At 37.8% G+C, this 14,575-nt stretch overlaps 1 protein-coding gene across 3 annotated transcripts in view; it reads right to left on the bottom strand.

The window, feature by feature from the left end:
• Nucleotides 1-7,769: 7,769 nt before the first annotated feature.
• The window catches only part of out (outsiders), a 111,153-nt gene continuing 104,347 nt past the window's right edge, over nucleotides 7,770-14,575 (bottom strand). For all 3 annotated transcript variants that reach the window (XM_067784901.1, XM_067784903.1, XM_067784902.1), the window contains 5 exons: nucleotides 13,111-13,402; nucleotides 12,906-13,032; nucleotides 11,222-11,365; nucleotides 9,787-11,130; nucleotides 7,770-8,844 (listed from right to left, as the gene is read on the bottom strand). In XM_067784901.1, the coding sequence (XP_067641002.1) occupies nucleotides 8,702-8,844; nucleotides 9,787-11,130; nucleotides 11,222-11,365; nucleotides 12,906-13,032; nucleotides 13,111-13,278 (1,926 nt within the window). In that variant the 5' untranslated portion in view covers nucleotides 13,279-13,402 and the 3' untranslated portion in view covers nucleotides 7,770-8,701. The remainder of the gene's footprint in view (nucleotides 8,845-9,786; nucleotides 11,131-11,221; nucleotides 11,366-12,905; nucleotides 13,033-13,110; nucleotides 13,403-14,575) is intronic.

Here is a 14,575-nt window from a genome sequence, read left to right as displayed (position 1 = left end):
AGCATTTTGTTAAAGGTTTTAAACACCGGAGAACTTGGTGACTATAATTTCAGATGTTGCAAGGAATTCTCCCCAAGGAAACTTAAACTTAAAAATGGCTTAGAGCATAGGAAGTTTTAGGGCTTTTTCCGTTAAATCCGAATTTGATTTTAAAATTTGTTGACTGCGCCTTCTTCAATACTAGCTTAAAGGTTTCGATATATGACTCTTTGTCGCTCTAGAAATCAGGAAGTAATTATAAAGCTTCTGTGGGAGCATTATACAGGTTGGAAAATTATCTCTCATTCATTGTAAACAATTGAGAGCAGGTTTATGCAATGGGAGAATATGACAGATTTAACCTTCCCCTTTCCTACCTAAGATGGGAAAATTATAAATTGTGGCCTTCATATTTCCCAAAGGGTTGAGATTAACTGAGATCGCCGATGTTCGAATTATGACAATCGATTTTTGTAGGCTAGAACATAAAAATATACACCAAGTTCCAGGACGGAGGAACACCAGTGTTCTGAATGCGCGGCACTAAGATGCCCAAATATTAGTTCAGACTCTTACCTTGTGATAGACAAGATGAGAGAAAAGCATGTATACACTCGGCACGCACAATTACCTAATCCCTCAAATTAGTAGAGCGTGCATATGGCTTACTCCATACTTACCACCTGAAAAATATCTCATACGATAAAGAACGTAATATCGCTGCCAATTCCAAGAAATTTCTACCAGAAAACCTAGCAGATGACTGGAGTTTAAAGATCGAGGCAAATTCCTGCAATCACTATACTAGCGACCTGGTCCCCGACTTGAATCTGATGCTAAAGTTATGACTAGAGCAAATCTCGTCCTGAAGAGGACGAACCTTACTGGCGATGAACTATGAAATGAAATGATAATTGCAATATATCCGCTAAAAATTATGAGAGTGTAGGTAATCGGCAATTTTCGAGCAAGCTCTCAACCTGGGAGGCAAAAGCTGGTTAAATGCATACACTCAAATGTACAATATGGTCGGACGAGCGAATTCCAATCTGCAGCAAATAATGAATGCGCTGTCCAATACACAGTAGGAGAGCCCAGCGAAGCATATATTATAGCCGACCCAATTAGAATAACTGAGATAAAGAGAAAGCAAAAGTTGTATATGATCAAACAAGTGGTACCAAGAGCGGAGCTAAAAAATGTCAACGATCATGTGCGGGTCGTACATTATTAGACTAGGAAAGAAATTGTCATCACTTAAAATTGTTGACTGTAGGCTATGGATGGGTTTTCTTATTGGGCGATGCCTTCTAGCGTCACATACATTGAAATTCGGTATAGTCGTATAGGAATTGTAAGAACTTCACGTTGCAGTTAGAAAATTTTAACATAAATATTGAGCTTGCCAGATTAAGGCTACAGCTTCAAGAAGCCGCATAATCATCAGATCTCGAAATAGCAAATAGAAGGGTAAAATACAGCTTACAGTATCTGCCAAGCGTATTTTATAACAAATGTAGGTTCTTGTTCTACATTTGATTAGTAATTGAATAAACTACTAGTAATGCTTTGATCAAATACAAACCATTCAGGATCCTTATGGATCGATTAGTTCATCTAACCTACCCGAAGGTTCCATCTAGAATAACAGCGTTAAATTGCAGTAATATGTCGATGCTATTGCTTTTACAGACCTTGAAAACGGACCATTGGGTATGGAGGGACTGTTGTTAGATGCACTAAACTCGAAGCCGTGAAGGAATTTGCTTAATTGGGCACCGGAAACAAACACATAAACATTGTTAGCCTACAATTAAAACGTAGAATACCATTTTTACCTAGTCCTCTTTCGATGGAAAAAAATCATGCACCTTAAGTCTCCGATTATACCTGTTCAGCATAATGAGCGGTGTAGAGTGAATGGGCTTCGATATATTGGGGAGAGAAGATCGCCAGACAATTTATAATTCTTCAAGTGATAGCTCCTCACGCAGGATTTACCGGATAGGCCGGTTAAGCGAATGAATGAAAATAGAATTAGGGACGATCTCCACTGAATTGTGAGGTACAGGTGTAGGAAGATTTCATTTTTATTGGTGTCTCCATTTGGCTATGCTCTAGTTGCAGATGTGACACCTTTTGTTTCGTTTTTGTGTACGTGTGTAGAAGCTTTTGGTATCTTGTGCAAACGTTGTCGTTGTTGTTTACTACACCTTTTTAAATATAAGTTCAGAAAATTACAACTGAAGTTCAGAATTTTTATTTAATTTTTGAAAATAGCAATCAAAGCTTAGTAAATTAAAATTGAAGTTTAGATATTCCATTTTTAATTCAGAAACTTAAAATTGATTATTCAGAAAATGACAATTGTAGTTCAGAAAATTATAATTGAAGTTCAATTGGAAATTTTTAACTTCAATTGTAATTTCCTGAATTTCAGTTGTAATTTTCTGAACTTCAATTGTAATTTTCTTAACTTAAATTGAAATTTCTGAACTTCAACTTTCATTTTCTGAACTTCAGTTGGAAATTCTGAACTTCAATTGCAGGGCTATTCAAATTTTTTATATTATAATGCAAATCACAACACATATACAAAAATATATTTACACTGACACTTTTTTTAAATGAAAAAAAAAAAAAATTATTTTAAACGTTTTAAGGATTTTATGGTCCCCTTAATGAATAAATTTAGAAATAAATTTTTTTTTTTAATTTGTTAATGTGAATTTGAATATCATACCCATTGTGAATTCATACAAGTGGCGAATGTTTGAAAAAAAGGTTCACTATAGTAAACAGCCTCGATTACCTTAATCGCTGTTCGATTACATAAATCATTTCCCATTATTTACATATTTTAAAATTATTTTTATTTTTCTTTCAATGCACTTTACTTAAATTTTCTGCCAAATACTAATAAAATTATGGGTCACTTTGGTGTTTAGTTTTCAATACTGCTGACTATTTCGTTCGTATCTTTCAACTAAACATCTACTCCATTATGCATTCGTATAAATGCAGTTACACATCGCACTATGTGCTGTTTGCGGAACACTCAGAAAATATATGATCCGTGACGTAGCTCATAGCTACTTTTATGTTGTTGAGTTGCCATTTTATTTCAATCTTAATTTACAATATTAGTGATTTCAAATGTTTTATATAACTTGGAGTTGTTTTTTCAACTCTGATTGTAAGACCGGACCCGCATAGCAAAACTGCAAAGGCATTCTTCGATATTTGGGCAGATTCTTTCGAATTGGCCGTTTTAAAATTGAAATATTTCTCCTATGTGTTTTTGAAACAAGTTGCGAGAATTATGAATACAAAAAAATGCCATACCGATAACCTCTGAAAAGAATTCAGGCGGAGCTTTCCTTTATTTTTAATACAAATTTGCTGGACGGGACCTATATGTTTTACGCCGTTTCCGAACGAGATTTCCAAGGCAGATGAGTTTTCGTTGATAAGCTTTTCTTCGCAGAATTACACTCGGAGTGTTTGCTAAATCAAGGTCTGGGAATAGCCTTCATCCAGGAGCCCTGGATTCAACACGGTGCCGTAAAGGCCTGAACAGTACTGATGGTAAATTAGTTTATGTCACCAGTTCTCGCCCAAGAGTGGCGATCCTTTTAAGCAACAAACTAATATTTCTTTCACTTCTACAGTTTATGACGGCTGATCTTGTAGCAGTTTGTGCTAAAATTCCAACCCCAAAAGGCGAACAAGAGGCAATCTTGGCCTCTGCCCACTTCCCGGGGAAGGAAGAAACGGCCCCAACAACCGAAGCAATAGCCCTCATCCAATACTGTCAGCAGAGTGCCACACCATGGATATTCTGTTGTGACGCAAATTCCCATCATACAACATGGGGTAGTACGAACATCAACAACACGGGTGAGTACCTCCTTGAGTTTATCAGTAGTAGTAATATAAGCATTATTAATCGGGGCAATAAATCCACCTTTGTAAATGCTATTAGAGGGGAAGTTTTAGATCTTACTCTGTGCAGCCATAATATGGCCAGCACCGTCACTAACTGGCATCTTTCAGGAGAGGAATCAATTTCGGACCACAAAAACGTTGTATTCGACATTGGTCACTTTCCGGAACACATGCCAGCTCTTAGAAATCCTAGGAAAACGAACTAGGAGCTTTTCCGTGTTATTATTTTGGAAGCTGGTAACAGCTTACAGCGACTTATAACCACCGTGCAGGGGCTTGAAAAGGAATCGGAACAGCTCCACTCAGACATTAAAACAGCTTTCAATGAGAGTTGCCTCCAAGGAAAGATACGTACACAACGTAATGTACCTTGGTGGAACAAAAAGCTTGGGCAGCTAAGATACCAGGCTAGGAAGCTGTTCAATAAAGCGAGAGCTACGGGCGACTGGGATTCATACAAAGTCGCTCTAACATCTTACAATAAAGAACTTAGGAAATCTAAAACGGCTACCTGGAGAGAATATTGTGAAAAGATCTTCCAGCAGCGGTTCGACTACAAAAAGCCCTTTCTAGAGATTACAGAAATGTAATTGGCATGTTGAAAAAAAGCAGATGGGAGCTACACCACGCGGCCGGAAGAGACGAGGAAACTATTACTCGAAACACACTTTCCTGACTGCACAGCAGGTATTCAATCACCACCTATAATGGCAGATTAGCCAACCATCAGTAGTAATGAGAAAAGCCTAGCAACAAATCTCACCACTGTGAAACGAGTGCAATGGGCTCTGTCTAATTTCAGCCCATTCAAGTCACCAGGACCGGATGGGGTCTACCCTTGTCTGTTACAGCAAGGGATAAAGCATATAGCCCCAGTCCTTTCCACTTTATATAAGGCATCACTTCTGCTCGGCCATATCCCGAGCAGGTGGGCAGAGGTTAAAGTAGTATTCTTACCAAAGCCAGGGAAACCCGAGCAACTGCCCTCGTGTTGTTGTTGTTGTTGTAGCGATTAGGTTACTCCCCGAAGGCTTTGGGGAGTGTTATCGATGTGATGGTCCTTTGTCGGATACAGATCCGATACGCTCCGGTAACACAGCACCATTAAGGTGCTGGCCCGACCATCTCGGGAACGATTTATATGGCCACATTGAACCTTCAGGCCATCCCTCCCTCCCCACCCCCAACTTCCATGAGGAGCTTGGGGTCGCCAGAGCCTCATCTGTTAGTGAAACGGGATTCGCCGCTCGAAGGTGAGGTTGACAATTGGGTTGGAGAAGCTATATGTTGCGCTACATAACCCCTTGAATCCCAACTGCCCTCGTCGTATCGACCAATAAGCCTGAGCTCGTTTCTCCTAAAAGGTATGGAGAGAAACTTCGATCAGCATATCAGGGAGGTCAATCTAAATAAACTCCCTCTGTGTAGGAATCAGTTCGCCTACCAGTCAGGGATATCCACGGAGACGGCTATTCATAGTCTCACGGTAAAAATCGAAAAGGCTCTAGAATCAAAAAATATAGCCTTCTGCGCTTTTATTGATATATCAAGGGCTTTCGATAACACAACACATAAAACTATCGAAAAAGCTATGATTGACAAGGACATAAGCCCTGTAATAATACGATGGGTGCTGTCTATGTTAAAGAGTAGAAAAATCCATTTGGAACTGGGAGGAATAACTGAATCAATTGTGGCCACAAGAGGCTGCCCACAAGGAGGTGTGCTCTCCCCTCTTCTGTAGAACCTGGTCATTGATGACCTCCTTCAATTAATGAAAACCAAGGGATTTGACACACAAGGATATGCAGATGACCTAGTTATTTCCATCACAGGGATGTACGAAGATACAATATCAGATCGCATGCAACAAGCTCTTTGCATCATAGAGACGTGGTGCGATACCAAAGGATTGTCTATAAATCCTAACAAAACTGTTATAGTGCCCATGGAAGGAAAGTATCCATCCCAGAACTATTCCTGGGTGGTACAAAAATACAATTCTCAATGGAAGCTAAATATCTAGGGGTCACACTAGATAGAACCCTCACGTGGAATGCTCATTTGGATGCTATCGTAAACAAAGCAATAAAAGCTTTCTTCGCCTGTACTCGTCTCTACGGCAAAACATGGGGGTTTGTCCAAAAATGGTATATTGGACATTTAATACTGTCGTAAGGCCAATAGTCACCTATGCTTCTCTAGTTTGGTGGCAGAAGGCCACGCAAAGAAAAGCAACGGCTAAGCTAAGCAGACTTCATCGATTAGTTTGCGTTGGCTTAACGGGTGTGATGAGAACCGGCCCTGCTGACGCACTCAGTGCTTTAGTGGGAATACCTCCCTTCCCTATTCTGATAGAGAAAGAGGCAACACTAGGTGCACTAAGACTTCCAAATATTTCTGTGTTGAAGGAAGGAAATATGATAGGGCATATGAAAGTAATAAGAAAATTCATAGGAAATCCCTCATTACAACTGCGTGACGTAATGTCCCCTAAGCTCAGAATCTCACGGAACTTTGAAGTGTCCATTGTTGACAGGACCCACTGGGAAATAGGGAATCCTTACTCCAACCCTGACTCAAACGTCTGGTACACGGATGTATCGAAATTGGATGACAGAAGAACGGGAGCTGGTATCTATGGGCCAAACTTCAAAAAATCGATACCAATGGGATGTTACCTCACCATATTTCAGGCAGAAATTCATGCAATAGAGGTCTGTGGTAGAGAATGTCTGCGGAGAGGCTCAACATCGAAGAGCATCTACATTATGTCGGACAGCCAGGCGGCACTGCGTGTCTTGCAATCCTACACATCTAAGCTAGTGGATGAATGCACTGAAATCCTTAATGCTCTGGGAGGCAAAAAACAAGGTTTTGTTGGAATGGGTTCCCGGACATCAGGGACAAGAAAGTAATAAACATGCAGATTACCTAGCAAAGAAGGGTGCTACATCAGCATTCTATGGTCCAGAGCCCTTTTGTGGACTCACAAAAGCACACACCAGGGAAACTATAAGTAACTGGGAAACTACACAATTCAGACGTCACTAGATTTATTGCCCAGGGCAAAGGTAGGTCAAACTGTTTATACTTCCGGCAACGAAAGTATCAGCAAACTAATTAATCTAAGCATGGAGGACCTAAGAACTCTTACTAGGTACTACACGGGACACTGCGGTCTACGATATCACCTAAGTAAATTAAATCTATCTGATACCCAAATTTGTCGTTTCTGTGAGCTGGATGATGAAACGCTGGTTCACATTCTCTGCGAATGCGTCGCTCTAGCAAGGCAGAGCCTATCCCATCTAGGTGATATGGAGTAAAGCCCGAAGAGGTACTTAGATACATCAAGAGCATCCAGATACAAAATTAGGCTGAAAGGTCTTGCACAATAGATCTGCACAAAGGTCGCAATGCTTCCAGATCTATTAATAATAATAAATCACTGGCGTGGGGCGCCCCCGCTAATAAAAACTTATAATCTTCTTTTTAAACGAGTTTTCTTAGCACGACTCTGTGTGGCATTGTTTACGAAATTTGAAATTGAAATTTAAGTAACTGCTCCAAAATTGTCCGAAACAGTCACGAAAAAGTTTTGAAGTTTTTCCGAATTTAAAACTAAGATAATACCGAAGTGATCCTGAAATTGTTCCGACTTGAATGATCTGATATGTGTGCTTGTTAAGAAAAAAAAAAAAACGATAAGCCCATGTTTTACCATATAAGTCAATGCGTTCTTGTTTTAAAGGAAAAAATGCTAATGATAATGTTTATACGCTGTCAATATGGATTCCCGCATGCCGTGACCAAAGATGTTTACACATCAAAAAAATAGATTTTATACAATATAAATTTGTGTAAATATTTATTTTCGTTCGTTTTATAAATACATACATATAAAACTAGTTCTGCAATGTTAAGTAAAATTAAGTATATACTAGACTCAATGCTAAATATTTAGCTTATTAAAAAAATTATTTATAGTTATTACTTAAACATTATGTAATATAATATTTCACCAACTCCGGTTAACCCTTATTGACCTTTTATTGGACAGATCACAGAAGGATTTCTATAAAATAAAATTTCATTTATCGTTAACCGAAAATGTGAAACTGTCCAAAGTAAAGTAAAATCCGCTGGGTCTAATTTAAGTAAAAATTTAAGTGAAGGCACAATAATAAGGTATATTCTTATAATTATTTATATACTTGAAACAATTTTCGTTCACACTTCCCCTTACGGAACATTCATAACAATATTTTGTCACACACTTTAATTAATAATGCTCACTAAATTAAAATATTTGTTTATAAATACCCTTCAATCATGGCATAATTTAAGGTACAAATATGTATGTGTCTATGTTTATATCCTTAGGTACTATATTCTTTGTGTATATGCCACCGACCAAACCCGATTTCAGGATACTCTAGTTTGACTTAAACTCGTTGGGCCAGCTAGTTCCTTTACTTTTAGTCTTTTATGTAGTCGAGCGTTTTATCCTCTTATAACGATCTGATTTTGTTCAAAAGACACTGAAATCAAAAATGTTCAGCATTATGGGCCTAGGCCAAACTAGCTGTCTGAAATCCGGTTTGATCGTTAACATACGTGTATTACCTAATAATATAATAATTTAAATTTTTAAGAATTTTCTATGTACAATTGAAATGTTAATAAAGTAGGATTTTGTGGCGCTAAGGCACTCAAATGCACTGGTACACAAAGTAAAATTATTCTGCAATAAGTAAATTGTTTTCTTAAATTAGCCTTCCAATGTTGTCTTGGCCTTCCTTCCCAGCAAACGGCGTACTGCAGACTCCGAGATCCATAATAATAAAGCCAACGCAGTTAATAAATTAATAAAATGTATTGTTATTGTATAACTGGTAGCATCAGTGATTATACCTGGAGAGTAGATAACAAACAGATAATAGAGCAAATGAAGGTGTAAAGTTAATAACAAATACTTAGTCATATATAAATAAATTGCATTAAACATACAGAGCAACGTTAAGAAGCTGAAACTTCCACATTTTATGAGACCAATTAGAAGAATTACAACGCGATTACGGATTCGTAATCAGTGAACCCCCTCAAAGCCCAATTTCACACAGAAACTGAATGGAATCACAATTTTGTTTAATGAAATAATTACTTTTTCCTTTTCACGCAGACCACTTGCTTCATTAACGACTATCCGTCAGCAGCCCCATGAATATTTTACGCTTTTCACAAAAAAAGGTTAAAACGGACATCAGCCGTTTTCTCCTCAATTGTATGGACACGCAACTATTCATAGATGTTGCATCTAACTATGCGGCATTTTTTTCGGAAGCTATAAAATATTTTGCTGCAAAAACTAAATTTTTTTAGTGTTTTTCTATTTGTGATAAATGATAGAAAATAATTTATTTTATTTACCTACATATTTTGATGGAAATATTTTTTTAGTTCAAAAACCTTGTGCTACAAAAAATTGTGTAGTTCTCAAAAATAAAAGATAAAGCAACTGAAGAGCTGTAGCCCCTCGTCGTTAAGGTGCAAAATCTGGAAGATCGTAAATACTTTGCCAAACCCTACGAAACACAATGATCTTGTTGCAATTATTTTGAGTTAATGTTTTTCCTCGTACCCGAAGTGGTGTGCCAGCTTCTCAAGCCGGGGTTTGAGTTAGCCGCCAGGTATACCATACCATATGCAGCTTTTGTAACTTTTCTCTAATATCAATAATAACTACGCTGCGGGCGTAATTCCATTTCAAAAAGGAAATAACGCCCACCATTACTGCATTCGGCTATTACTGCACCTCTTTTCTATTTTTCTGTACTAATTAAATTATACACTCACCTAAAATCGGCCCAAAAGCCAAAGAGAATATCGTATTGAAAACCAACTGTAGACCAGAAGCGGCAGGCAAACGTTTCAACGGTACATACGATGGTATGATAAGAGGTGCGAATATGGTACGAAATCCTTTGCCGAAACCAATAAGTAAAAATAAAGCCAATATCACATAGTAAGAATGAGTCATCGTCACCAACATACGACCAATAGAAATTGCGATTATACCAAAAGCGAACAATACACGATTATCAAGTTTAACCTTTTCCAAAGCGAATGGTGCTAAAAAGCGTACACAAATATCCATACCACCCAACATTGACATAGCCATTGAGATCTCATTATTCGTATAACCAAATTCGGCCAAAATGAATGGTGTCAAAACGGAAAAATTCATTTCAGCGAACGTCATAATGGTCATGCCCGATGCCAAATTGACAAATGTGAAATCTTTCAGTAAATCCAAATCGAAGAATTTCACCACTTTCTCTATGGCACTCATATTACTTTTCGCCACTTCTTCAGCAGCTTCGGCTGCCTTCAGCTTTTCTTGCTCACTTTTTAATTCTTCATCGGTTATCTTTTGTAGCAAAACTTTCTCCTCTGCACATGTGCAATGCAATTCTTCTGCGCCTGGTTTTGAATAAATGCTCAACTTACTTGTATAACGATCGTAATTGTCACGTTCACGATTGAAATAATTTGGTTTGTATAGGCCTGATTCACCGATTTCATTATCTTCGCCATCTATATCTGTGTGAGATATTTGGCCTCTCACCGACAGCGATGCACGACGCATAAATTTGTGACGTAAACGTGTTGGATTCATTTCGGCAGTAAGCGATAGCTTTGAACCATACCAACCGTCGTTGGCGCGCGCCATCATCGGTGTGCCAGGTTCGATTATTTCATAGCCGGGGGTCTCCAAATCATCCTCATTGAATAGGTATTGCGAAGAGAAAATGCTACGCTTGCCATGTTTTTTATATTTACAATATTTGCATTCATATTCATCACTATCTGTAATGGGCTTTAATGGTGCTACTTGTTTATTGTTGCCGTTCAATTTTTCCTCCTCTCCCTCTTCCGATTTTTTCGGCTTCTTTGCATGCCATAATACGGGCTGTAATGTAAAGGCGCACATGAGGGCATTTAAAGTTACTGCTGCGTAAATTAAAATTGTACCCTGCCCACCATATTGAACCAAGAGGAAAGTGGTGATGTGTGGAAATATGATTGGTCCCAAACCAGTTATGGTCCAGGTAAAGCCCATAGCGCGTCTTCGCCGGTTTTTAAAGTATGTGTTCACAGCTAATGAGCCAGCAGCCATACTGAGTCCCAAGCCGATACCTTTGAGAAAGGGTTGCATATTACAATTTCGCACAAAAAAATTATCAAAGGGTTAAGGAAAAAATTATGAGTTTTAAGTTGGAATACCTACCATAAATCGCTGACAGACATATCACATATTCCCAGAATGTTGTGCTCCATGCTGTGAGTAAAATGCCAAGGAATACTAAAATATTGCCAGCAATAGCCACTTGACGAAATGAAAATCGACGAAACATAGCGCCATTCACGATGCCTAAAAATAAAACAAGAATAAAGATCAGTTGGTGTGATTCATAATAGAAATAACTCCAACTACTGCATCATTCTATAAGTAACCGCGCTCTTGGAGGTAGAGTAAATATTCCTAATTCCCGGGATCAGATATTATCTTTTCAAAGCAAGTATAACTAAATGAAGAGCTGTCTTCGCAGCTACTTACTCTTTGAGAACACCTGGGCATTTGTAAAACTTCATAGCTTCAGATTCAGAGACCGGAAATGGCAATCTGCGAAAAATCTAAGCCTTCCCTTGCCCATAAAATCTTTGAAAAATCAAAATAAATTATTTTAGCACCAACACTTTTCAGTTGATATATGAAAACCATTCAGTGTTTACCTTTTTACCAGTAAACAACAATTGCAAAAACAGACTTATTGAAAGGTAGACTTATATTTTTGTCATGAGATGAAGGTTGTAGAGCTGGAGGGGAAATGATTGCAGCACTTCTGGTCACTTTCATAACTAATCCGCTACCGGATTCAACGAGCATGCTGCATCCGAAGTCTTTGTTAGTTAGGAAACTTACAGAAAATTAAGCGATATGACGTGACGGACTGCCTATAGTGGACTGACTATGAATTTTCGTTTTTGATCACACTCACACTTAATGTCGAAGATTATGTGTGGGTCTTACAACCCTACACTAAAAAGGTTGCTGTTATCATTAAAAAGATAGGACTGTAGACTCATGACGGGTACTCTGTCTGGAAGTGGCCTTCTGGCGTCACATACCTTTGAATTAGGCTTGGTCAGTAATAGTAGATTTAGAAAGTGCGGTTTGGAGGAGGAAATCAGCGAGTACATTTTGTGTTCGTGCCCTGCGCCTGCCAGTCTAAGACTTCAGCTATTGGGAGTAATACAGCGGTCAGAAAAGCAGCAAATGGCATAGGTCCTAGAAAGGTTCTAGTATTTGCGGACGGAGCTATTTTCATCTTCAAATGACTCGCGGGTCCCTTCGAAACCGGGTGTGGTATCCATAGTATTTTTGCGCAGAACACCTTTCTGCATTGGCGGCCATCGGCCGCGCTTAAAAAAATTACCATGGGTGGGTCCAACACCGGTTTGGAGACCAAAACTATATCCGCGCAAAACACTTATGTTTACAATTTTTTTTGTGGCTACAACAACATTACAACATCCACATGAAAATAGTCAACTTCAACTGCAAATATCTCCCGGCAGACACAAAATGTTTCTTTTCCGCCTTCGGATTATTGTTGTCGAGGTCAATACGCGTGTTTTGACACCTCCCTCGATATTTTTGGTAGCGTATTAGCAGTCGACCCCTCAACTAGAGTGGGGGGGGGGGGGGGGGGGGGGGGGGGGTGGTGGTAAATGTCCCCTATTTGGGAAATATTACGGAAATTTATAATCTTTTAACTGGTACGAATCCGCTATGCTGAAGTACTAGCTTCTTCTGCGCCTAGTCTCATAACAGGATCAAACTTTTTAATAAAATTATTTCAGAGCTCATATTAACAACAGTATGACCCAATACTAATTGCACCACTTACCAACTAATGATGAAATACTCATCACAATATTAACAATTGTTGTTGTTTCTTTGGCTGAAAATCCCAAATATAACATTCGCTGCCGATATATGAGGCCATATTGTTGTAAGGGGGGAAATATTGAAAACTGCAAAAAAATATGTATTATAAAAGCAAATGTTGTTTTTTTTTTTTTTTGGAAAATAACTAAATGAGATACACTTACATTACTCAAACCGGCCGCTATACAAACTACCCAACCCCAACCACCATCGGGCGCTATAAAGTCTGGACCCAAATCACTTTTATCACGTCGTTTGGTTTTTGGCCGTGTAGTCACATTGTAAACTCTTATATTTCTCTTCTCTGTAAGTGTTGTCGTATCTATCACCATCTTGAAGTGTGAAGGTTTATTTTAGTTGGAATATTGATGGGTTATTAACAACAATTTTGTTCAGTGTACGTGTAGTTATTTTAAAGGAGCTGATTAAATTAGGATTACATCGGCGATGGGCAATCTAAAAAAAAAACGTAAGATTTATATTTTTATTTTTATGTATGTAAATATGTAGATGTTTGAGTTTTAATTAAAATAATTATAGTCATAGATGAGTACTTCTATTATTGGTACATACAACAGCGAACAGAAAAATAGCAGTAGCATTTCTATCAAATTTCGTCAATTAAACCGTTTCTCTTTTTCGATATTTAAAAAAAAATGTATGAATTTCCTAGCTGAAACTTATACTAAAAAAAAACCAATATTTTTAAGCTGCTTTAACTGGTTAAAATGCAAATTAAAACTTCACCCCTACAGATGGCAGTAATGCGCAGCTGATTTTGGCCGTCCTCAAAATTATCTTACACATCTGTTTTGTTTTTTATTTTATTAAAACATTATATTCTGGACCCGATATAGAGTGGCGCCGGTTGGGCCTGCATCAGCTTACGATCATGTCTAAAACAAATCTAAATATTTAAGGACCGGAGTAACACTGGAATGTGGTCCAGGACATTTACATTGTGAATTGGCGGAAGGGAAGGATGAATTTAGACAAGAAGCTGTATTGGGCCGCAAGCAGGCAAACAAACATTTTTCTATTCTCCGGCCATTTGTGACAGTCATTCTCCCTATCATTTATTATCTAACGGGTAGGTATGGCAATAGTGGAATAAAAAGATTATTTACTTGTAGGGATTTACAATGTTTTCCTCTCTCAGAATTTCGATTTTTCAGAATATCGGCATTCACAATAGCAAAAATTTGTCAATTCTGTATTCTTTTCGAAAAAATCCAAATTCGAGAAAAGTCTTACTAACATTTCGAACTTTTTATATGAGCTCATTAAATTTTTTTGAGTGTGCAATTTTGTAGCCCAATCAATTTTGGTCTCACGAAGTATAAATTACAAGTCTCTTAAAATTTATTTGTTTTTTGTAAATTTGCTTTCGAAGGGTTTCTTTTATGTGCAAGAAAATTTTAATCACCTTTCCAAAAAAAAAAAAAATTCAAAACTTGCGCGAATTCCGGGAGACCTGTAACTTGTACTTTGTAAGATTTAAATTGATTGGGTATTCGAAAAAAAAAATTATTCTGCGAACTCCAAATAAAAATTTCAAAATATTCCTAAAATTTTCTAGACTTATTTCCAAAACATTTTTCTTGATTAGTTTGTTTTAGTTTCAGTTAC

The sequence above is a fragment of the Eurosta solidaginis genome, chromosome 4 (assembly GCF_040869045.1).
Source record: "Eurosta solidaginis isolate ZX-2024a chromosome 4, ASM4086904v1, whole genome shotgun sequence".
In the NCBI taxonomy this organism is placed as follows: Eukaryota; Metazoa; Arthropoda; class Insecta; order Diptera; family Tephritidae; genus Eurosta; species Eurosta solidaginis.
This window is presented reverse-complemented; position numbering and strand designations above follow the sequence as displayed.